The 24,467-nt window shown below is 51.8% G+C and overlaps 1 protein-coding gene across 1 annotated transcript in view; it reads right to left on the reverse strand.

Annotated features, from left to right (window-relative positions):
• Nucleotides 1-24,467, reverse strand: part of BAZ2A (bromodomain adjacent to zinc finger domain 2A) — a 1,031,051-nt gene that overhangs the window by 330,738 nt on the left and 675,846 nt on the right. The window contains exon 21 of the mRNA XM_085600883.1: nucleotides 13,268-13,971. Within this exon, the coding sequence (XP_085457009.1) occupies nucleotides 13,268-13,971 (704 nt within the window). The remainder of the gene's footprint in view (nucleotides 1-13,267; nucleotides 13,972-24,467) is intronic.

Below are 24,467 nucleotides of genomic sequence, written 5' to 3' on the forward strand. Positions count from 1 at the left end.
AGGGTCAGAACCGGTGGGGGCCAGTTGCTGAGTACAGCAAGTGGCCTGGAGAAGCTCACAAAGGCGGCATGCCTTTGAAGCTTCCCCTGCCTATCCTGGGGGAGGAGACCTAGCACCTCGCCAGGATGTTCATTGTTGCAGGCCCAGGAGAGCGGATGGCTCTCTACCCAGGGGTCCAGCAACATGTCTGCTGTGTGGCAGCCTAGGCAGCCTCTCAGACAGGACGTGGATTGTAGGTTAGGTTCAGGGGGCAACTCTAAGTTGCCCTCTGTCGTGCATCTTACATTAAATCCCACACTGGCATCAGTGTGGGTTTAATGTGCTGAGAAGTTTGATATCAAACTTCTCAGTCTTCAGTGCAGTCATCATGATGCTGTGGAGTTCGTGATGACGACCTCCCAGCACCATATAGTCTTAATGGCAGCACTGCACTTACAGTGCCCAGGAATGGACCTGGGTACTGTAGGGGTACAGGGCTCATACACTTGTACCCACACCACTGGCATAGGGCACCCAACTAGAGGGGTGACTGAGGTATGCCAGGGCAGTGTGTGTTGTGGGCATGGCACACAGGGATGTGTGCCATGTCTACTCTCTGTTTTGTTCTGCACCAAGACACTTAGCCTGCAAAGGCAGTGTGTGTGTCAGGGTACAGGGCCTCTAAGGGTGGCACAATAAGTGCTGCAGCCCTTAGGGGCCTTCTCTTGTCACAGGGCCCAGGGTACCTAGGGTACCATTTACCAGGGGCTGACATGTGGCCAGACATGCCAATTGGGTTTAGGCTTCATGCAGTTTTAGGGAAGGATCACAGGCCCTAGGTACCTGATTGGCAGGAGCCCAGGGCACACTCAGTCAAAGTACATCAGCAAAAAGTGGGGGTATACCATGCAAGAAAGATGGCACTTTCTCACAGTCTTTTTGGAGCAGAAAGAGGCACAAACTGGACAGTCTCTGGCCTCGTGCTGCGGTGAAAGGCAGAGGTTACACACCTCATGCAGATCTTTGTGTGGGAATTTCTACCCAGATTGAGGACACTTCTTGAATGGAGTCCTTTCCATGAGCCAGCTGTAGAGGCCCAGGTAGGCCCGAAGGCCTTTGCCATCGACCGGAATCAAGAAGTGCGAAGTTGGTGAGATGCGCGAGGATCAGGATCGCGATCGAAAACAATACCGTAGAAAAAGGTGAAGGATTGCGCGTCGAAAGTGGGATCGGTAACGGTACCGAGCTGGAGCACGATAAACACATCCGAGCCCGATGGCGGAAAAAAACAATCTGAGGATGAAAGGATGAGTCGCCTATCCCGTGACTTCCAAAGACTTTTCCAAGACAAAAACAAGTGCACATATCCGGGCCCAACACCAGATGGCGATCTATGCTCAGTGTGTGATGTGCAGCTCATATGCTTCGAACATTGTGTTTTGGTGGTATTTTGGGTGGTGTCTCCTTGAGTTCTAGACAATACCCATTTTGGAATATGGAGAGTACCCATTGGTTTGTGGTGATATTTTGCCAATGTGGGTAGACATTTTTTAACCTCCCCCCAACAGGTGTGGTGGAGTCGTAAGTGGTCACTGTAGTGGAGGGGTGGGCATTCTGGTAGTGGTTGCACGGCTTCTACTTCTATTTCGATAGTTTGTTTTACTGACTCTGATATGATCTTTGTTGTTTATGGTCATAGGTGGAGTCAGTGGACCAACCCCATTTGACTGCACCCCTGTATTGGCCCCTACAAAGGAACTATGGTGTTGGTATATGTGTAGGGCCCTCATTGCTTTAGTGGTGTCTGTGTCATTTTTAATTTTCAAGCATTTCATCCAATGGTGGACCAGAGAGATTTTGTCCATCAAATGGTAAACTGAGCAGGTGTTGTACATCTGGTTGAAAGTTGGAAACACAGAGCCATGAGTGTCATCTGATAAGGACACTGGTGTTGGCTAAGCAGGCGCTTGTCCGCAGAGTCGAGGACGCATTGCATAGAGGGATAAGAAATAGCCCTGCTCTCTTCCACTAGTAATGTACCACACTGTTGGTATTGATAAGGGAGGTGTTGCAGCATTTCCTGCATTTAGTCCCATGTGGCACGATTTCGTCTGGAGAGTAGCCCTACAGAGTTTGAAATGCACATGTGGTTGGCTGCTTGTGCTGTGACGCGCTTGCCTGTGGCATTATATATTCTACTCTCTTTATCAGAAGGAGGGGCTTCCCCTGTGCCTTTTGAATTTGCCCTTTATCTGGCTGTGTGTACTACTAATGAATCAGTTGTAACTTGGCCCTTCATATATTCGGAGTCTACGGGACATGCCTTATACATTTTTTTTTTTTTTTACAATTCTGGGTGGTTGGGGGACTAGTCAAGATTTAACTGGCTGCTTAAATAGGTCTTGTGTAGAGGACAACATACATTTAAGCATAGCGAGCGACTGAGCTGCTTTTTGCGACCTCATATCATAAGAACTTTATTATTGGTTAATTAAAACACTCATTTTTTTTATTTTTTACATCTGTTTTTATTAATTTTGTTGTTTTTCCAAACATCAGTACAGACATTCGGTACATTAACATACGAGCTCCCTGAGTATAACAGCAGTGCATAGCGCACCTAAACGATACACAATTACGTCGCAGCTTGATGAACTCCGCCCAGCTGCATTGAACCCCTAAAGGAGGCATAAATCTCAAACATTGATATGTGCAGTCCTGCATTCCCCCGCGTGGGCTCGTCAGGATATCCCGATGAGTCCCGCAGCCGAATCCGCAACTGCTGTCCAGAAACAATAAGGAAACAAACATAAAGAACCTCAACCACCTCAAAAGTAGACCAGCTCCAGTGTGTCTATCGCTATCCCTGCCCCCCGTGTAGTCCCCCTCTCCCCCGATTGCATGTAGTGACGAAACTGCAGCACATAATCACGTGTTCGGGTGCATTGTCCCCTCTCGCTCATTGCGGGTGCGTGTTGTGTGTGGAACCCTACGAGGTCACGCTGGCGGATCGTCTGCTGCCTGACGTGACGTCGACTCCCCCCCCCCCTGCTCATCCCTCCCATCCCCCTCCTCAGCATGCCTGAGCGCCTGAAGCATCTCCTCCCACTGCCCGGCTATGGGCGTCTTCCTCAACCCTAGTGTCTCCTCCCGCCTAATAGCAGTTCCCTCCGCCCCGGCCCATGCAGCAAGTGAGCGCCCCCATGCCCGCAGATGGGGCGGGTCCTGTGCCTTCCACCGCCTGGTTATGAGGCGCTTTGCAACCGCGAGCCCTAGATCCAGAAACCGAGACGTCACCTTAGTTGTGCGCGTCCTGTGAAAGTGATGCAGTAGGTAGACCACCCAGTCGAAGGGTATATCCCTTCCCGTTATAGTATGCAGGGAGTCGTGAACTGCACGCCAGTAGGAGTGCAATTTGCAGCAGCCCCACAGCATATGTATGAGGTCGGCCCCCGGTGCAGCGCATCTAGGACACCGTGCGTTTGCGTGATGGTAGTAACTGTTAAGCACCGCGGGAGTAAGATATGCCCTATGGATAACGAATAGTTGTATCTGTCTGAGGCGCATGTTTCTAGGGATGCGCACCGGGCCTTTCAGTATGCGTTCCCAATCTTTATCCGTCAACTGCCTCCCCAGGTCTGCGTCCCATTTGTGCCTCAGCGGCTCTAGGGAAATCGCCGTGTGCGTCCTCAGCGATGACGCAAACCACCGAATCAGGTGGCAGGCCCTGCCCAAAACGTGCAGGTACTGTATAGTAAGGTGCTGGCTGGGCTCCACGGCCATGTCCCCCCACCGAGCACCTAAAGTCCGAACTAAGGAGTGATAGGTCAGGAACTGTCCGGGCGGTAGTCCCCCTTCCTCCACCAGCAAGTCGCACGAAAGGAGCTCTCCGTCTCGGTACAGATCTCCTAGGGTCTGAATGTCCGCCTCTCGCCACTGTGTAAGCGCATGGGCGGTAAGCGGGCCCACTCCACTGGGGGTGCCTTCCAATGGCAGCGCTGGCGCGTACGAGAGCACGTGCGAGTAAGGAATAGGCTTGTGCGGAAACATCGGTACGCCACCGCGAGGAGGAGCGGGGCTGGGGTTGCACTTCTGGAGGCCGGGTGGAAGAGCACCAACAACTGCTCGAGTGTGTGCGGTGGGCCCATGGACGCAGTGTCCTCACGACCCCTATCCGCGAACCAGCGCGCTATCCACTGCAGTTGGGCCGCTAGGTAATAATGCTCGAAGCAGGGTGCCGCCAACCATCCCTGGTCCGTCGGGAGGTATAGTTTCTCGAGGGACATCCTGTGTCGGCTATTCCCCCAGATGAAGTCCCTAAGGAGTTGCGACAGCTTGGCGAAGAAGGCCGCTGGGATGTAAAAAGGTAGGTTAGCGAAATAGTACAGGAGCCGCGGGAGGACCACCATTTTGGACAGCGCCACTCTGCCCGTGAGCGGAAGCGTGTTCCAGAAGCGTACTTGGGATTTAATGGCCGTGAAGGCCCTGCCCAGGTTACCATCTATTAGGTCTGCCGGCTGACGGTAAATGCGGAGTCCTAAGTATCGGAAGGTGTCACCCCTCCACTGCACTCTGGTGCCATTTAAGACATAACCAGGGTCCTGCCGCCCTTCGCCGAACGCGTAAAGGTAAGACTTGCTGGCGTTCACCCGGAGCCCCGAAAGGGCAGTAAAATCGCGCAGGACGTGGGCCAGCTGAGATGGAATGTCGTCGACGTCCCGTACATACACCAACAAATCGTCTGCATAAAGTGACACCTGGTGTACAGCGTCCCCTAGTGGTATGCAAGCCTCCGTCCGCTCTCGTATAGCCGCTGCCAGGGGCTCCATCGCCAGAGCGAACAGGAGCGGCGACAGTGGGCATCCCTGTCGGGTTCCCCTGCATATCGGTATGGCATCGGATATATACAGCCCCAGTCGCACCCGCACCTTAGGGTCTTTGTAAAGGAGACCCACCAGTTGTAGAAACTGCAAGCCAAGGTCAAAACGCAGCAGAAGTGCCGAAAGATACCGCCATTCCAGGCAATCAAATGCCTTTTCCAGATCTAGTATTAGGCAGCCTGCCCTGGGCCACTCCCGTGTACTGTCTGCCGCCACCCTGAAAAATCTCCTCAGGTTCAAGGACGTACTGCGCTTTGGCACAAACCCATTCTGGTCTGTGTGGACTAAGTGTGCAACCACCGGCGCCAAACGCTCCGCCAGCACCTTAGCTAAGATCTTACAGTCAGTGTTAAGGAGCGCCAGCGGGCGGTAAGAGCCCAGGTCCGTAGGGTCCCGGTCCGGCTTGGGTAGAGACACCAAGTAGGCCTCACTCACCAAGGGAAGTAGTGTGCCTGCCTCAGCCGCCGCCCTATATACCTTGAGGAGGTGCGGCACCAGATGCTCACGGTAGGCTTTATAAAATTCCGTAGGCAACCCGTCGGGGCCCGGAGTCTTCCCAGATGCCATTGAGGAGATGGCGTCTCCTATCTCTTCCAGTGTAAGAGGACAATTGAGGGCCTCCATCTGCTGAGCAGTGACCGTAAGCAGTCGCGCCTGTCCGATAAACCACTCGAGATCCTCCCCCGAGCAGTGGCCCCGCGCACGGTACAGTTGTGCATAATGGTCTGTCATGACCCTATGAATGTCCCGGTGGGTGCACATAAGCTCTCCCCCTGGCGTACGTATCGCCGCGACTGGGGCTCGGGTAATCTCCTGCTTCAAGAGCCAGGCAAGCAGCCGACCGGCCCTGTCAGCCGACGCATGCGTGCGGGCCGTGTGCGCCGCATAATTCAGACACCTCAGGCGTTCTAGGAGCTCAGCGTGGTCGGCGCGCAAGTCTGCCAACTGTTGTGCTCACGCACCGCCCCCCTCTCCCTCATGCTGGAGTAGCCGGGATTCGAGACGGGTCAGCGACCCCGCTATCTGCCTCCGCATATTCCATGTGGTCCCTAAACAATGACCGCGAATCACTACTTTAAGCGCATCCCATTCCACCCGTGCGTCGCTCGCTGTGTCCTCGTTGAGCTCGTAATAGGAGAGGAGCACGTTTTCCACCGACGAGCGGAAGGCATGGTCTTCCAGCGCCATGGGCTGGAGTCGCCACGTGGGTATGGGAGGACGACCCGCTTCCCAGCTAAGTCAGAGCCTCAGGGGGTTATGATCAGAGTGTAAGCACCCCAAATACTCTGCGCTCTCCACCAGTGACAGCAGCGCCGGGGATCCCACCATCCTATCCAACCGCACATGTAGATCATGCGTAGAGGAATAGTAGGAATAGATTCGATCCGTGGGGCACCGAGTACGCCAAATATCCAGCACCCCCCACTGTGAAAGCCAGTCGACCAACGCACGGGCCGTGGAGGCAGCGGTCGCCGCGCGGAGCGGAGGGAACGACCTGTCCAGATGCACCTCTAAGACAGAGTTAAAGTCCCCTCCAAGCAGCCAGGGGATTCCGGCGTACGGCGCTACCGCCAGCGACAGACGCGCGAGGAAGGGTATTTGGTCAACGTTCGGGGCATAGATCGAAGCCAGTAATACAGCTTGGCCGTTCATCGTTCCCCTTACCAATGTGTACCTACACTCAGTGTCCACAGACACATCTTTGCTGACAAACGGGACGCCCGCTCTGACCCACACGAGGGTGCCCATGGCCTGTGCCCAGTACACCGTGCCATACACCTGGCCTCTCCAGCGCCGTCGCAGCTTCTCTAACTCGGGCTGCGTCATGTGCGTCTCCTGTAATAGTGCGATGCCGGCTGAGTGTCGCTGCAAGTAGGCGAAAACGGAGTACCTCCGCACGGGAGTGTGCATACCCCGTATGTTCCACGTAATAATGTTAACACATGTCATGGCGCAGCTGTGTTGTGTTGGGGGGTACCGGGCTCGGGGTTAGTGGCAGCCAGTGTGCGCTGCAGTGAAGGAAGGGATCTGAGGTAACAATATTAACATAACAATAACAAGTGTGTAACGGCTGGGGCGAATCGCACAAGTGTGTCCGTCCAAACTTACGTAAGCCTACGCGGGTGAAAACTAGGTCAGGGTGTGACCTGGGGGTAGTGACGTGTGGAGGAATGCTCGCCACCGTTGTCCCCGTGTGTCATCCAAGTGTGGTGTGCCTCTAAGGAGCGCTACCCAGTGGTGAGTGGTGCGACTAGTGAGGCGCAGGCAAGCGTCCCCCGGGAGCCACCCACATCTACTGTTTCCCTCTGGGGAGACCCATCCTGAACAAGCAGCCGTGACCACAACAGATCCCCCTCCCAGGTCGTGAGGACCACCAGACTTGTTCCAGGGCCCACGCTCTCCCTCCACCTCCCCATGGACATCAGGCAACTTCATGATACTTGCACAAGCGATAGTCCTCAGGCCATCTCTCAGTCCAGGATACCATTCGCGGTCTGTGGGGTAACCACCGGCCCACCGAAGGCTTCAGAGAGGGATGTCGTCGGAGACGTTGATCCGCTCACCAGCACCTCGAGTCGCACCTCCTGGTCCGAGGAGTCCATCTGGCTCGGACTGGCCAGTGTCGTGACCGCCTGCAGCACAATCCGACGCTCTTGTCGCATTTTCTCCGGCGTTGGAGCCACTGACCGCGCCGGCATCTCGCGCGCTGTTCTACGTCGCTGACGACGCCTGTCTCCTCTACTGGGGCAGGCTCCATCACCCGGGTCTGCCGGCCTCTGCCCAGTCCATAGGCCCTTCTCCTTTAGCCAGTTCCAGACCTCCCCTGGGGAGTCAAAGTAGTGAGTCTTTCCTTTGTCGACCACACGCAGCTTAGCAGGGAACAGCAGCAAGTACGGCTGCGCCAGTTCGCGAAGCTGGCGTTTCACTGCCATATAATTATTTCTACGGCGCTGCACCAGCGCGGTGTAGTCCGGGAAAAGCATCACTTGACTGCCGCTCACCGAAAGTCCATTCATGTTACGGGTCTCTCTGAGGATGGCGTCCCTGTCTCTATAGTTCAGCAATTTGAACAGGAATGGGCGCGGCCAAGCGCCCGGCGGCGGCTTTTGAGCAGGCACACGATGAGCTCTTTCCACCGCGAAGTGAGTCGACAGCTTCCCAGGCGGCATGACTGCTCGCAGCCAGTCCTCCACATATTGTTCCGGGTTTCGCCCTTCTTCTCCCACCGGCAGGCCCACGGCGCGGACATTATTGCGGCGGGAGCGCACTTCAGCATCCTCCGCCCTGTCTTCTAAGGCGTGAATACGATCCAGCATGTCTTGTAGGGCAGCGGCGTGACTGCGAGCGACCGACTGCAGCTCCGTCAACGTTTGCCCCTGGGCGCCAACCGTGTCCGCCAGCCTGCGGTGGTCTGCATGAAGGAGCGTGACGTCCGAGGTGACCTTGTCAATGCGGTTCTCCAGTGACGTCCTAGTGTGCTCCAAGGTTGTCCCTATTCTCTCCACTGCGGCCAGCACAGAGTCCATCTTGGCCGCCAGCGCCGCGGTCGATGACGGACCCTCCTCCATACCCTCGTGTGGGCAGGCACGATCAGGAGTCGGTGCCTGTTGTGGGCCCTGCTGCAGCTTGGCGCGCATGCGGCCCATCACTAGTTGCTGCGCCGTGGGCATCCACCACCAATCGCCCAAAGACTAGTTGCACCCGCGACGTCTTCTCACTAACCGCTTCAGGACAGCCGCCGCCTGACCGCAACCGGCACCCGTCTGGCCAGCGCCCCCAGGGAAGGCCCACCCGGGCTATCGACACAGGATTTGCCACACTCGTCCAGCCGCAGGCAGTGGTCATCAGCGAGGTCCGCAACGGGTGCACGCAGGCGGCCCGCTCCCTCGTGTGCCCCCCGGCACCGCTTCCTCGTTCAGGGACCACGATCCAGTCCCCCTGGCCTGCAGTCGCGGTATCGCACCCAGTGGGAGCCATGCGAGGCAGCGCGCCTCAATACGCAGAGGTTAAGTACTTCCCGGGGCGGCCAGCAGCGGCCAGGCAGGGTCTCCACAGGCAGGGACACTGACGCCCCCCCGCAGGGCGGATCTCCAAGCGTACCCTTGCCCTCCGCCGACTTCACTTCACCGCACGCGCCGATCCCCCAGCTTCTCGCCGCAGCACAGCCAACAGTTCCTTTCGGGGGCCCAGCGCCCACGTCAGCGCTCCGAGACGGCAGCGGCCGCTCCCCGCCGAATCTCCCCGTCAGTATGAAGCGCAGTGGCGACGGGCCCACCGCCGTGCGTGTCCCACGGCGTCAGAGGTCCACACGCTACCCTCTCAGCCCCACTATCCTCACCGCACGTAGCCGGCAACGCCGGACACCCGCAGGGGGGCCGTCCCCACCCGTACCTTCTCGCGTGGCGAAGGGGGCCGTCCACAGCCCCTCCCGCCACGATGCTGCAGGAGAGCCGGGTGAGTCGAGGTTGCAATGGGCTGGCGACACCCCGACACACCAAGCAATGCAAAGGTAGCTTCGGCTCGGGTGGGCCTCTTTCACTTTCGCCCGACAATGTCAAGTTCCCCGCCTGGTTGGGTAAGGACAGCTGGGAGAAGTAGGCTGCCCCGCACCCGCCACGCGAGGGTCTCGCAGCTCTCCTAAATTCACCGGCTGTGCCGTCACCAAAGGGGGCCGCGGTGGTTAACTCCAGATTAGCTCCGCATGAGCAGCGCCATTGTCCGCGGCCTTGTGGGCAGGGACTAGCCACGGGCTCTCGTAGTTGTCCTCGCCTGCTCAGCAGCAGCCCACCGGGCAGTCCGCGTGTGCAGGAGTCCCGATGCGGTGTATGGGGTCCGGGCAGGGCAAGGTCCACAGAGGAGCTTCAGGTCACGCACATGGGAGCACATGATGATACGGGAGTCATTCGGGTGTCAGCGATCAGCTCCTCCAAAGCCTCCCATGCTATGGCGCCGTGCGGTGCGAGTTTGACGGGTAGGTCTCAGTATGACCGCCACCACTCGGGTCTCTTATCTCCCTGCTGCCCCCAGCGCCAGGCCGGTGTGGCCGGTTTCCGGCAGTCCGCAAGCGGGGGAAGTTTTGCTGCTCCCAGCGGGCTTCGATCACCGATCCCTCCACCGGTCATGGTGCCCAGGTGTACCGCCTCCAGGGCCTGGTCCTCACGCCCCCCGGCACCAGGGCGCTCCCAGCAGCGGCAGATCGTCGCAGGACGCCTCCCGGCGCCTCCAGCGCCGCAGTATCAGCGCGCCCGCAGCTTCCTCCACCACAGCCACGCCGAAGCCTCCGTAGCCGGGGGGAGATCGCCCCCACGGGCCGCTCGCCTACACCCAATTGCCGCCGCTCCGCGGCTATCTCCGGCCAATGCTCCGCGGGAGAGCCTCACGGCCCTCGTGGCCCACCGTCACTCGCCGGCCTCCGGCTCGGGCGTCCCCGGTGCTCTGCAGCCCTTTCTTCAGCACCACAGCTCTCTGGGACTCCACCGGCACCCCCTCCGCCTCACAGCACCTTGCCGCCGGTATCAGTGGTGAGGACAGCACCGCAGGATCGCCGACTACAGGATAAGTCGGGGAAAAGGTAGCAGAGCTCTACAGAGTCGCGTCCGCCATTGTGGCTCGCTAGCCACGCCCCTCTTGGTTAACTAAAACACTTATAATATAAAAACACTTGCAGCGTATTCTTAAAGGAAACACTATATAAAATTACTGAGAGTTGCAAAAATTAAAATTTTACTTAAAACTCTGCAGAGCTTCTTGACACAATGTTCGACTCGAAGACCAGGTTAGGGTCAGCAGTTAATTGGTGGTCGGAGAACTGTTACTGAACCCAAGGATGGAGTGCCGCGCTGCTATAATGGGGAGTGGTTAGTGGCACCGATGACTTACAACAGTTTTAACGCCTTGGTGAAAAGTTTTGTTAACCAGATATTCAACTTCGTGTTGTCCGTGTTTAAGGCTGCTATTATGGCTTGGTGGCATGATCAAATTCTGAGCCTAATCCATTCTTCACGTAGTAAAAATCGGCTGACGGTGAGCATTGTGGGACATAGGGAAACTAAATGTTCCATCATTTCAGTGTTGTAGCCGCACAACCTACATTGGGTGTAATTATCTGGGAGGTTCTTTAAAAAAGGCCATTCACCCACCCTTGGAGCGAGGAACTTTCTTTTCCAATAAAGTGCGAACGTGCTTGATAAATAGGGGGTTACAACTCCTGGTTTAAAACTTGTGATCACTACCCAGGCGTGTTTCCTTTCTGACAATAGTGCCCTGTCCGAATGAAAGGACCACAATCTGACGCTCTTTTTGATAACTGCTTTTAATGCCAGCTGGGAGGGATTTGTTCCCCAGAATTCCTTGACACCAAGTAGTTGTAAACTATGTTTCAGGTGCGACATATTAAGTGTCTCTACTAGGATGTGATGCTCTTGTGGTATAGTGTGTAGGGTTGCCTTATGGAAATCAGCAGCTCTGCTGATAATATTAGGATATGATTTTCGATCATCTGGGGGTGACAGTTTGGAAGGGTAGATGTTAGGATCTGTACCATCCACTGGATCTGCATCATAAATATCCCAAGGGTCAGGGGCAGTATTGGATCTCCGTGTGGGCATCTGTAAAGTAGGGGATATTATATTCCTCTAGTTGGTTGTCACCAGTAGGCGACTGATCTGGTGAAAAAAGTGGCTGCTCTGAGGGCAGGTGTTCAGTAGAGGTCGAATGCACCGGCCTTGGTGCTGGTGAAGGCAGAGCAGGTGAGGATGGAAGCACGGGGGAAGGAGAAGGAGAAGGAAAAGGAGAGGAAAAAATTGGGCTTGTGCCTCTGTCCTATTTTGGTGGTTTGGCTGGTTTAGTTCCAACAATGTCCTCCTCAAATGTGTTCTTCCTTGTTGGAAGTTTAAGGGAAACAAGCCGTGGTGCTTTGGTACCCAGTTTCCCAGTGTGCGAGTGTGCTAAAAGCGTCTATTGTCCCCTGTCGAGATTGTCTTGCAAGCGCTAGCAAATGGACTCCAGTTGTTTTTGCCGTGTCTCTGATCCATCTTTCTGGCTTTCGGCGTCAAAGACAGGGTAGACGCCGAAGAGGTTTTCACTCCCTGTTGCAGCTTTGTCCATATGAGGTTTCGATGCAGATGACTTAAGTTTTGGCTTTGACGCTGAGGACTTAGAGGCGGAAACATTCTTCGGTTCCGAGGGTCTCTTTGGATTCGATGTGCGCTGCTTCAGCTCTGAGTCTTTGCCTGACTTTGGTTGTGCCAATGCGACCTGTTTCGGTACTGGTGCAAAAGAAACTTTAAGGGCTTATACTTTTCGAGGCTAGTCGAAGGCTTTCCAGGATGAGTGGACTTATGTTTGTGCGCCTGCTGTTGGAGATGTCCGTGGCCCGAGGGCAGTGAGGCTCCGAAACCCAGTTTGAGTGGTATGGTACGAGGTTGGGTGGCTTTCGCCAAGGTACTCATGTGCCTCTGCCTGGATTTGGGTTCAGAATCTGAGCTCTGTACATCTGGAGGCATCGTTAGCGCATCTGTGTCCTCTGTTTCTTGTTCGGAGTCTGGTGACTGTACCGCAAAGATGTACGGTGCATTTTCTGTGTGTCTCTGCATGGTGTTGTGGGCCCAACAATGTTCCCTTCGCTGGCAAAGTGTTTTTTCTTCGACCAGATGCCACGCACACCTCACAGAAAGTCTCCTCAAGTTCCGGTGACAAACAGATTGAACACTTTGTGTAGGTCTTGCAGTGAGTGGCACTTAGAGCAAAAGCTAAAGGGCATGTTTCCCAACCCTTGTGAGAAGGTCAGCCCGAGCCTGATAACCAGTGTTGTTCAGTTGACGATTGGAGCAAAAAACCTGGGGCACTGCAAAGCCCTGAATGAGGATTCGAGCTTCGGTCCCGGAGCTGCAATGTTGACTTCTGACCCAGATGGTGGAAATAATTAATGTAACAAAGGAGCCAAGCAACATGCACAATGCACACTGGAGGAGGAGTCACTATGCCTTGTGACTCCGAGTCTTCTTAGAAGATAAACAACTTGGAATCGTCCGAGACCAAGACTAGATGGCAGGTTAATTCTAAGCTTATGTATCTACGTTCAACACATGCTAAAAATACAGGATCCTGCACAAGATCGTAGAAAGTAGGGGCATTTACCTTTGACCGAAGACCTGAAGTCCATTCTATCAAAAACTAAAATGCCTCAAGCTGCAGTTTTGACCAGGCTGAAACTATTGTTTGCATAGTCAGTGAACATCTCTGGAAGCGCTTGTCAGAATAATTTGGGCAGGCTTTTTAAACAAACCAAGCACATGCACTTCCCCATGGCGAGAGAAAATACAAGTGCAATAACATTTGCATTTTCTCCAAACATATTTGAAGAAACTCAAATCAATATTTTGTTTCCATGTTTTCTTACGTCTTACCTCTCTTGCTGGCGATGAGCAGTGTGCGGGCATTGGGCGAGATAGATCACAAGGTTTAGGTGAGAGGACTTCTATAGAGGTAGTGTGTTTATGATCAACAGGAGAGAGTTCGCATGAAAGTCTGGGCAGCAGATGAAACCAGGGCGCCTTCTTCTCAACACCCTCATTGGAACATTTAGAGTCCCCAATCTCCGGTTCGGGAATGGTAGGTGTGCTTGCCAGAATTTCTTCAGGAGGGCTGGGGGTTGTTTCACGGTTTTCAGGGGTACTTGCCCGGGTCTGGTCGGGACTGTTGGCAAGACCATTGTGAGTCTGACTTAGCCAGGACAGAAAGGCAGATTGGCTAAGGTCGTGCTGGCTCTGTGCAAAGAGTGAGGAATCTTCAAAGAAGCCGTTCACCACATTGCTCTTCTCTACAAGTTTCAATTTCTTTCTGCTGAGCTGCGGTGGGGATGGGGGTGGAGGGGACAATGGTTGTTCTTGTGGCAGTTGCTCTTGTAGTGGCAGATGTATGGGTGGAGGAGTAGGAGGTGGCAGCAGCAGCGACTCTGGCTTGGGCTTCCGGGGCCTGCCTCGTGCCCTGCGAGTAGAGCAGGTGGTCTGGTCAGCGACTAACATTTCAGTGGGTTCAGTTTTCACAGGTGAGACTTTGGGGACCACAGGTTCGGAGCTTTCTTCTTTCTCTTCTGATAAGTCATCTTGAGCTACGAGAGAGAAAACTTGATTCATAAACTTTTGTTGGAGACAGAATGGGGCAGTAATCAAACAAGACAGTCAAAAGGAGGAGTACAATGAGGACGAAAACTGGAAGTTATGAAGAAGACAATCTGAGACAACAAATTTGATCTTGCTTAATGTCATAGTTTGTCAGCTTCTACACAAGTACAAATGGCTCACTTCTCTCCACAATATTATTTGAATTCACATCAAAAGACTTTAAGTAAACGTTAATCACTATTGTGACTTCTAAACCTACACTTCAGAAGCCTCTCTTGCCTGTGATACTCTTGCTATTTGCAATTGCTAAAGACAGAATTATACCACAATTGAACAGTGTGGCTCAGTTCCCTTAAGAAACAAAGAAAAGTGGTGTGCCCTAACCCACAACCTATGGACTGAGGTGAACCCTGGGGAGGCTGCCTGAGTGCAGGTACCCCGGTGGGCATGCCAGTGTGCCATGAGGGGCCCTGGTTTACAAGAAGTGCAACTGTTCGCTGTAGCGCGTTGGGGCCTCCTGGCACAATGTGCACAGCGGAGTGGGGGCTTGGTGGGCCGAGATGGCCAAGTTCAAGTGTATGGCCAAGTTCAAGAGTTCAAATGTAATCTGGTGCATATCTTCTTTACTGCCTTTGACAGGCCAAGGCCACTAAAGTGTACGGCCAAGCTCAAGTTCAAGTGTAACGGCCAAGCTCAAATTCAAGTGTAATGTTGTGCCTAATTGCCCGGCAGCCTTCGTCAACAGTCCAAATACCCTTATGGTGATTGGTTGTAAAGTCAACCTTATAGACCAGCTATCCTAGTGGTAGCATGGACAAGAGCAGTCTTAGGCTAAACTCTGAATGGCATGTGAAGCCAGCTGTGATACCATATATAGTCCCTTGAATACCAAATGAAAGGACACCACAACAGATATATATATAAAATAAAGTGTATTTATTCCAAGCAAACCCTCAGCACTCTTTATGAGATTAGAGGTAAGTACAACACAGTCTTATTAATGCATACAGTAAGTCACACAGGTAAGTAATACAGTTAGGCCCTAGGGGCCACGCAAACCATATACTAAGTAAGTGGTATAAGAACCACTGTCACGGAAATAGAGTAGGCCTAGGCCTAGGGAATCGCTGGGGCTACACTACACTAGCGTTAGTTAGGAAGTGGGAGGCCCACGGGATTCGGGTGCAGAGTGGAAACACTCACGCGTAATGCGTAAAAGTCAATAGCAATAGTACAGTTTAGGAAACGGTAGATTTAGGACACTTCCGGAGTAGCTAGGAAGTTGAGACTTGAAAACTAGACACTAGGATAGTCACTATCCTGATGAGCACCGGAGTACCCAAGTTACCTAGCCCACAGGCTGCGGGTGCATAGGGGTGAAGATGCGTCGTTTTCGTCGTCGACTCCTATGGATGCCTGAAGAAAGATGCTGACAGGCAGTCAGTGAAGAGTGTCCGGTGGATCCCAAGGCTGGGATCAAGAAGAGAAGAAACCTGCAAGCAGAAGGGACAGAGTCAAGGTCACTAGCCAGTGACCACGTGGAACCAGGAAGGAACCAGGCGATGTCGTGAAGATTTGCAGGTGAAGGTGAAGCTTGTCGCTGCAACCAGGAGGACCAGGAAGCGTCGAGGACGACCAGGACCAGGAGGCGAGCTGTCCCCCGAAGGCTCTTGCTGTCGGCGGCGTCGAAGTTGGACTAGGACTCACCAAGCCTTGGCAAGCGGAACCCACGAAGAACAAAGGACTTGCTTCTGGTGCAGACCAGGAAGGTCTGGGGTGCTTCTTCTTTGCAGAGAAGCGGGAGCCAGTCTGGAGGAGCCAAACCAGCGCAGAAGATTTCAGGGTGCGTCGTCACAGAGGCCACTAGCCAGCGGGCAAGCAACCGGACAGACGCGGCAAGCAGGAAAATGCTGAAGGGCCCCACGCAGGACTCGTGGAGTGTGGGGGGCTGATCTTCGGTGCAGATGGTGCTTGGGGTTGGGGCTTCTCAATCCCCGGTGCACAACTTCGAGGGTACCTCAGAAGCTGCGCTGTAAGTTACTAGCCACTTTTCCCAGGTAGCCGGTCCCACGTCGCTCGTCGCCTCCACGGATCTCAGCTCTGCTGCAGATGTGGATGAGGGTCGGAGAAGTCTGGAAGTCAAGGCTCTGGTCGGGCTCTGCAGTCGGTTCCTCGTAGAACGGTCGCAAAGCAAAGGGTAGTCTCTTGATGGTGCCTGTTTGCACAGGGTAGCCACTCCTTGGCTACAAGGGAGATTCTTCAGTCTTCTTCTTTCGTCGAATGTCGAAGGTCCAGAGTTTCTGTTCAGTTTTGCAGGTTCAGGATAATCTAAAGTCTTGAGGCCCAACTCCCACTCTTATACTAATCTGGGGGGCTGGGATACCTGCTAGGTCACGCCTTATGGGTGGGACCTGGGAGGGGGTGGTTACACCCACTTCCCTTTGTCCAGTTTCGCGCTAGAGCTGGGGCTGGAGTGCCCCAGCGCCGGTTTGAACTGGACTATGCAAGGAACACCTTGTGTGCCCCAGGCATGTCTCATTCCTTTCAGCCCACCCTGCCCCAATACACTAAAGGCTGTCTGGGGAGGTGCTAGCACCTCCCCAAGCAGGAAACCTATTGTCCAGGCCTCCCTGGCTGGGATCACTCCCAGCTGCAGGAGGTCAGACTTGTGTCGTGGCAGCAGCATCCATTTTGTGATGCTGAGGCTTTGGTCAGAGGCTAACAGTTGAAGTATGATTTTAACATGTCTTTCCCTCTAGAAGGGGGGAATAATATTCTCATGTCCAGAAATGGCATGGGGGTATTATTCCCTAGTGTTAGACACCTTACACGACATGTTTTGATAAAGCCAAACCATAGTTACCATAACCGTCTAAGATTATAAGGCACTTTAAGAGTATATGGTAGGCTATATCATAGAACAGCTATAAGGACAAGGTTCCGAAAGCTGCAGACAGACTCAGCTCATGCTAGAGCACCATCTCACATGTTACCAAGCACTCTGCCTCCAGGATTGTCAAGGCCTGCCATAGGAGTGACTAATAGGTACACATGTGTCTATATGTAAGTTAGGTATAGGAATACTACACCTAAGCAAGGGGTGATTACACGACCTTGCCCCAGCTGAGTGATCAGCCAGTTGTGTCAAAATGGAAGGCCAGGCCAGGGGTGGCATAATACATGCTGCAGCCCCTGGTAGGCCTAGGGTACACCTATGCCCTGGGTACCTAGGGTACACTGTACAGGGGCCAATAAGGTGATCCTATCCAAATGGGTTATGCACCTAAAGTACATAGTATTAATTTAGAGCGAGAACAGCAGGGCTGTGGGTCTGATTAGCAGGCCCACAGCCACATCTAAGTCGAAAACCAGTAAAGCAAAAGCAAAAAGTGGGGGTGAACATAGAAAGCAGACCCTACTCTCCTACACTTGCTTAATGTCATAGTTTGTCAGCTTCTACACAAGTGCAAATGGCTCACTTCTCTCCACAATATTATTTGAATTCACATCAAAAGACTTTAAGTAAACGTTAATCACTATTGTGACTTCTAAACCTACACTTCAGAAGCCTCTCTTGCCTGTGATACTCTTGCTATTTGCAATGGCTAAAGACAGAATTATACCACAATTGAACAGTGTGGCTCAGTTCCCTTAAGAAACAAAGAAAAGTGGTGGTTGTACCCTTTAATACCCACATTCGTCCAGAGCCCAAGTCTTATACTCCATCCATGCTAAAGCACTGCAAAATTCAACTCAAACAGCTCAAGGAAAGACTTGGCTACCAGAGGGGTGCAGGTGCTCCTTATGGACAGCGCCTCAGGATCAGGACCTGGTGGCATAATTCATCCTAACACATACTGTCCGAGGTTGTTAGGAGTTCAAGTGGACACACAAAGCCAAAACACCCAGTCAAAAATGATTTTAAATCACAGATTAATGACAGAGGAGCTCTGGATGGACTTCCACTCTTACCACTAACCTGTTAAGTCATGCAGGCTAGAAGGTACTAGCCTTTTGCTAACTCAATGATCAGGACTGGAGGACACACCATAAAAGAGCCCATCTTCCCATGCAACGATTGACTCAGACTGTGTTTTGCAAGTCATTCCTGAAGTGTCCCTAAGTAGTAAGCAACTCCTGATGCTCTGTGAGTGATCTAGACTATGGAATCTTATCAGCTGCAAGGAGTTCAGACTCCTCCTCTCAGACTTGATCAAGACGTCTTGAGCTCTGCACCAGCATAAACTCTGTGAGAATAATGTTTTGTTATGGATTTTGAGGTGGATCCTATACAAAAGTTACCTCCTCAGTGGTTGCTTATGGTAAGCAGCTTGAGAACTGTCTCAATAACCCCCCATTAAAGAAGGCTGTTCCCCAGAGGAAGTCAGTGATATTGTTAATTCTTACTCCTGGTAACACCCTCACAAACATATGACTGACTACATATGTGTCATGAACAAGGTTCGAAACCTAAAGTTCTGCATCACACACATCCTCTACCTTTGCCTGGACACTAGTTTGATTCATGGTGTGAAAGAGGAGAATGGTCAGCCAATATTATGTTTATTTTAAATAGTTCATAAACCATAAAATCGCAAGGTACAACAAAAGGAGAATACAAAAATAACATACAAGACACCAATAAAAAAAATCAGATCATAACACTAGGCTTAAACAAGAAATTCAAAGATCATTCAATATAGTTTAGATCTAATAGGATATCTTAAAAAAATAACCAATAGTCACCAAAACAGAATACTACACTTACAACAATGAATATACATCCCTCTCATTGGCGGAGAATGACTATCTGTGGACTAGGAGCTGCATCCTTGTTGAGGCAACCTCTTGACATAATGGAAGGAGACAGGCATTTTCTCCACTCCTCTTCTTTACCAAGTCAAGGCCCTGTTAATTGCCAGTGGCTTCCCTCTTTAAGCTTCTGCTCATGCTGCTAGGGACCTTTGCATACCACCAATGGCATAAATGGATGCTGATCTACCTTTTTACCAAGCCCTGCTTGCAGTCCACTCCAACAACTATTGCTAAAGATCAGCCTTTTTCAAGTCAGTCAAGAACAGCTTACGTTCACTGAACATTCATCTCCAACTTTTATTCAAGTAACAAAAGGTGGAATGGCTATGCAACTAAATGCAATCCACCGCCTCCCCCTCTTTCAACCACCCATCCCAATTCTCAATGTCATTGGCAACTAGGGCTCAAAAATATTGTATCACAACCCATAAAGTGCTTGCAGTTTAGGGAGAGGATTTGCACAAACCACGTAATTACAGCATTCTTCACATTTATGATACTACTTATCCACCAGTGCCGGGTTGGCCTTAAAGACACTGAAGAAAAGGCGGCTTAGCAGATGAGCTGCCTTTAAGCAGATGCCAAATTCTGTGGAGACATGCCTACTGAAAGGTTTCCACCCATAGTACCACATATGCATAAATAGGTAAAGGAAGTCATGATCTCCCTTGCAGCATTTAGTCGGGAAAATGCCCACACTAGTGTAGTTCCAATATCCCCGATAGGCTCTGCGTATTGGAATAACATACACTATAGATTTGACATAGGACTAAGGTCAGTATGTCTCTATCGAGTATATTAAACTTAATTACTTGTGTGTGCCAACTAACTCAGAGGTCACCAGAAACTTCTCGAATATACAAGAAGGGATTAGTCTCCGACAACTGCATAAACATGACAACTTTGTTTCCCTTTAGAATCGGAACAATCTCAGAATCGTGGAAACAATAGATAACAGTTTCACTCAGTCAATCGTGCATGCTTCGTTTCTACAGAGCTGCACAGAAATAGAGAGACGGACGTTTCAATAAAAGGGTTTATTGAACAGTCTTATTTCTCATGCAAGAGATATAAATTGCTACAATCGTAAGAGAGACTGCAATGTACAATACATACGAGGTTAACAGTAAGATAAAATAATTCTGTAATAGCATGGTTTGTAGCTATGACATATTAATCAAAATACATACATAAATAACAATGCTAAAATGTGATACTCATCTGATGCTCTAAATTGTTCTACCCCAGTGTACCTAACTTAAGTGCAGTACGAGGTTTGAAGTAGGTGCTGTTTCTAAAGTATAGCTAGCTATATTTTAGTTTAGCCAAGAGTTGCCAAAAGTTTCTCTAAGTTCTAGTCAGTTCCATACCTGAGAATGAGAGAGGTTGGAATCTCTTTTCTGGACTCGATAGTCTAACCCCCCCAGCAAGGGAAGTCAGAGAGCACTCGGGCTGAATTCTCTGCAAGGAGGATGGCAGTGTCAGGTCAGTGCATCAGGCTGGAACTCGATCTCCTTCTGAACTTGCCATGGCGAACCGCGTAGTCTGGGTTGGATCGAATACTCCAGGAACCGCAATTTACCAAGGCAATGGCTGGTATATTCATACCTTGAAGGTCTCTAGGAATGCCAGTATTGACGTAAAAGTCGGGCAGAGGAACGTCATGAATGAACCCCTAAGGAATAGATTTTCATGCATACTTAATGACTTCTTGGAGAAATCAATAATCAAGCTGAGGGAAATTCCTAAAGGTTTAAGGGTCTGGTTTTCCAAGAATTAGTTGTGACGTGGATGGACGGATGTAGGTGGCCATGCTTGTATTTGGTTTGTACGAACAATGTCTAAATAAGGGCAGAATTTCTATGTCCAAATAAGGGCAGAATTTCTATGTCCAAAATAAGGGCATAAACTGGGAAACCTATATATGGAATCTAAATCTGCACACAACACCCACTCTAGTTTCGTATGAACGACGTTACTAAATCCTAAATATTCTAAACATATCTTAAAACAGAGTATCGCATGGGTTTGCTAAAACAAGCTAAAACATATGTCCTAAAAATACATTTACAAAACCATTGCTTATGCATAAAGTGTTGTACATATTAAAGGCAACGTTCCATTCTAAGCATAGGATCACACTGGAATGCTAAATGAATGAACCAAAAGAAGAAGTTACTTACCTTCGGTAACGATATATCTGTAAGAAACATTAGTTAGTTAGATTCTTCACCTTAGAATATCCCCAGGCGTCAGGCTGGATCCGGAAAGATTTTCGTCAGCAATACCCTTGCGCGTCGCTAGGCGTCGTCGTGTCCGTCGTCGTGCGCCGGGATGACGTCGGAGTACTTAGACGCCGCCCTCGCGCGCTGACGTCAGTTCTTGTACATAACTTTCCGCGCCAGGAACGCAGAGCCATGCAAGAGACCGACACTGGTGCCAAAAAATTCTAGGGCCCTGAAAAGGGTAACCTCAACCCAAGATATCGGTTCGCAGAACGGGGAGGATGGGTGGGTCGGTGAGGAATCTAACTAATGTTTCTTACAGATATATTGTTACCGAAGGTAAGTAACTTGTTCATCTGAAAGAAACACGTTAGTTAGATTCCTCACCTTAGAATAGATACCCCAGCAATACCAACCCCGGTGTGGGTCTGCGAACCAAGATCACACCAGAAAGTCCTGGAGAACAGACCGGCCAAAGAAGACGTCTCTCTGGACTTGGCTGTCCAGGCAATATGGTTTAGCAAACGTGTGCAGCGATGCCCACGTTGCTGCCTGACAGATGTCCTGCAAGGGGACTCCCTGGCCCAGGGCAGTTGTCGCCGCTGTGGCCCGAGTGAAATGGGCCCTCAGCCCTACAGGAGGTTCCTTTTTAGCAAAGGAGTATCAAGCTTTGATACACAAAACGACCCATAGAGAGATAGTCCACTTGTGCACCGCCCGTCCCTTCTTAGCGCCCACGTAGCCAACAAAGAGTTGGACGTCCACCCGGAACTGCTTGGTGCGGTCCAAATAAAAGGACAGCGCCCGTTTTGGGTCCAGACGGTGGAGCCTCTCTTCCTCTTTCGAAGGATGCGGAGGCGGAAAGAAGGTGGGTAATGTAACGGACTGCCGGATGTGAAGGCAGTGACCACCTTGGGGAGAAAGGAAGGACGAGACCTGTGAACAACTTTGTCCGGATGGACAGAAAGAAAAGGAGGCTTAGACGAGAGAGCCTGGAGCTCACTCACCCTTCTAGCAGAGGTGATGGCTACCAGGAAAGCAGTCTTAAGCGTCAAGAGACGAAGGGGACAATTATGAAGTGGCTCAAAGGGAGCGCACATCAGAAACGTCAAGACCAGATTCAAATCCCACTGAGGCATTACGAAAGAGACAGGAGGAAACATGTGAGTAATGCCCTTAAGGAAGCGAGAAACAACAGGTGATTTGAAAAGAGAAGGCTGATCAGGAAGCCGTAAGAAAGCAGAAATAGCAGAGAGGTAACCTTTTAGGGTGCCCAATGCAGAGCCCTGCTGGGCCAAAGAAAGAAGAAGGAGGAGAACCTCAGAAAGAGGGGCGCAAAGGGGATCCACAGCCTTTGTTGTGCACCATGCCACAAATTTGTTCCACCTGCAGGCGTATACCGATTTTGTGGAGAGACGCCTGGCTGCCAGAATCACATCACAGACTTCAGGAGGCAAGTCAAATGGCATCAACTGTCGCCGCTCCATCTCCACGCATGGAGGTGGCGGCTGGACCGGTTCGGGTGGAGGACCGTCCCCTGCTGCTGCGACAGAAGGTCCTCCTGAAGAGGCAGTCGTATCGGGGGATCGATCTGTAGGAGAGTAGGGTCTGCTTTCTATGTTCACCCCCACTTTTTGCTTTTGCTTTACTGGTTTTCGACTTAGATGTGACTGTGGGCCTGCTAATCAGACCCACAGCCCTGCTGTTCTCTCTCTAAATTAATACTATGTACTTTAGGTGCATAACCCATTTGGATAGGATCACCTTATTGGCCCCTGTACAGTGTACCCTAGGTACCCAGGGCATAGGTGTACCCTAGGCCTACCAGGGGCTGCAGCATGTATTGTGCCACCCCTGACCTGGCCTTCCATTTTGACACAACTGGCTGATCACTCAGCTGGGGCAAGGTCGTGTAATCACCCCTTGCTGAGGTGTAGTATTCCTATACCTGACTTACATATAGACACATGTGTACCTATCAGTCACTCCTATGGCAGGCCTTGACAATCCTGGAGGCAGAGTGCTTGGTAACATGTGAGATGGTGCTCTAGCATGAGCTGAGCCTGTCTGCAGCTTTCGGAACCATGTCCTTATAGCTGTTCTATGATATAGCCTACCATATACTCTTAAAGTGCCTTATAATCTTAGACGGTTATGGTAACTATGGTTTGGCTTTATCAAAACATGTCGTGTAAGGTGTCTAACACTCGGGAATAATACCCCCATGCCATTTCTGGACATGAGAATATTATTCCCCCCTTCTAGAGGGAAAGACATGTTAAAATCATACTTCAACTGTTAGCCTCTGACCAAAGCCTCAGCATCACAAAATGGATGCTGCTGCCACGACACAAGTCTGACCTCCTGCAGCTGGGAGTGATCCCAGCCAGGGAGGCCTGGACAATAGGTTTCCTGCTTGGGGAGGTGCTAGCACCTCCCCAGACAGCCTTTAGTGTATTGGGGCAGGGTGGGCTGAAAGGAATGAGACATGCCTGGGGCACACAAGGTGTTCCTTGCATAGTCCAGTTCAAACCGGCGCTGGGGCACTCCAGCCCCAGCTCTGGCGCGAAACTGGACAAAGGGAAGTGGGTGTAACCACCCCCTCCCAGGTCCCACCCATAAGGCGTGACCTAGCAGGTATCCCAGCCCCCCAGATTAGTATAAGAGTGGGAGTTGGGCCTCAAGACTCTAGATTATCCTGAACCTGCAAAACTGAACAGAAACTCTGGACCTTCGACATTCGACGAAAGAAGAAGACTGAAGAATCTCCCTTGTAGCCAAGGAGTGGCTACCCTGTGCAAACAGGCACCATCAAGAGACTACCCTTTGCTTTGCGACCGTTCTACGAGGAACCGACTGCAGAGCCCGACCAGAGCCTTGACTTCCAGACTTCTCCGACCCTCATCCACATCTGCAGCAGAGCTGAGATCCGTGGAGGCGACGAGCGACGTGGGACCGGCTACCTGGGAAAAGTGGCTAGTAACTTACAGCGCAGCTTCTGAGGTACCCTCGAAGTTGTGCACCGGGGATTGAGAAGCCCCAACCCCAAGCACCATCTGCACCGAAGACCAGCCCCCCACACTCCACGAGTCCTGCGTGGGGCCCTTCAGCATTTTCCTGCTTGCCGCGTCTGTCCGGTTGCTTGCCCGCTGGCTAGTGGCCTTCGTGACGACGCTCCCTGAAATCTTCTGCGCTGGTTTGGCTCCTCCAGACTGGCTCCCGCTTCTCTGCAAAGAAGAAGCACCCCAGACCTTCCTGGTCTGCACCAGAAGCAAGTCCTTTGCTCTTCGTGGGTTCCGCTTGCCAAGGCTTGGTGAGTCCTAGTCCAACTTCGACGCCGCCGACAGCAAGAGCCTTCGTGGGACAGCTCGCCTCCTGGCCCTGGTCGTCCTCGACGCTTCCTGGTCCTCCTGGCTGCAGCGACAAGCTTCACCTTCACCTGC

The sequence above is a fragment of the Triturus cristatus genome, chromosome 4_2 (genome assembly GCF_964204655.1).
Source record: "Triturus cristatus chromosome 4_2, aTriCri1.1, whole genome shotgun sequence".
In the NCBI taxonomy this organism is placed as follows: domain Eukaryota; kingdom Metazoa; phylum Chordata; class Amphibia; order Caudata; family Salamandridae; genus Triturus; species Triturus cristatus.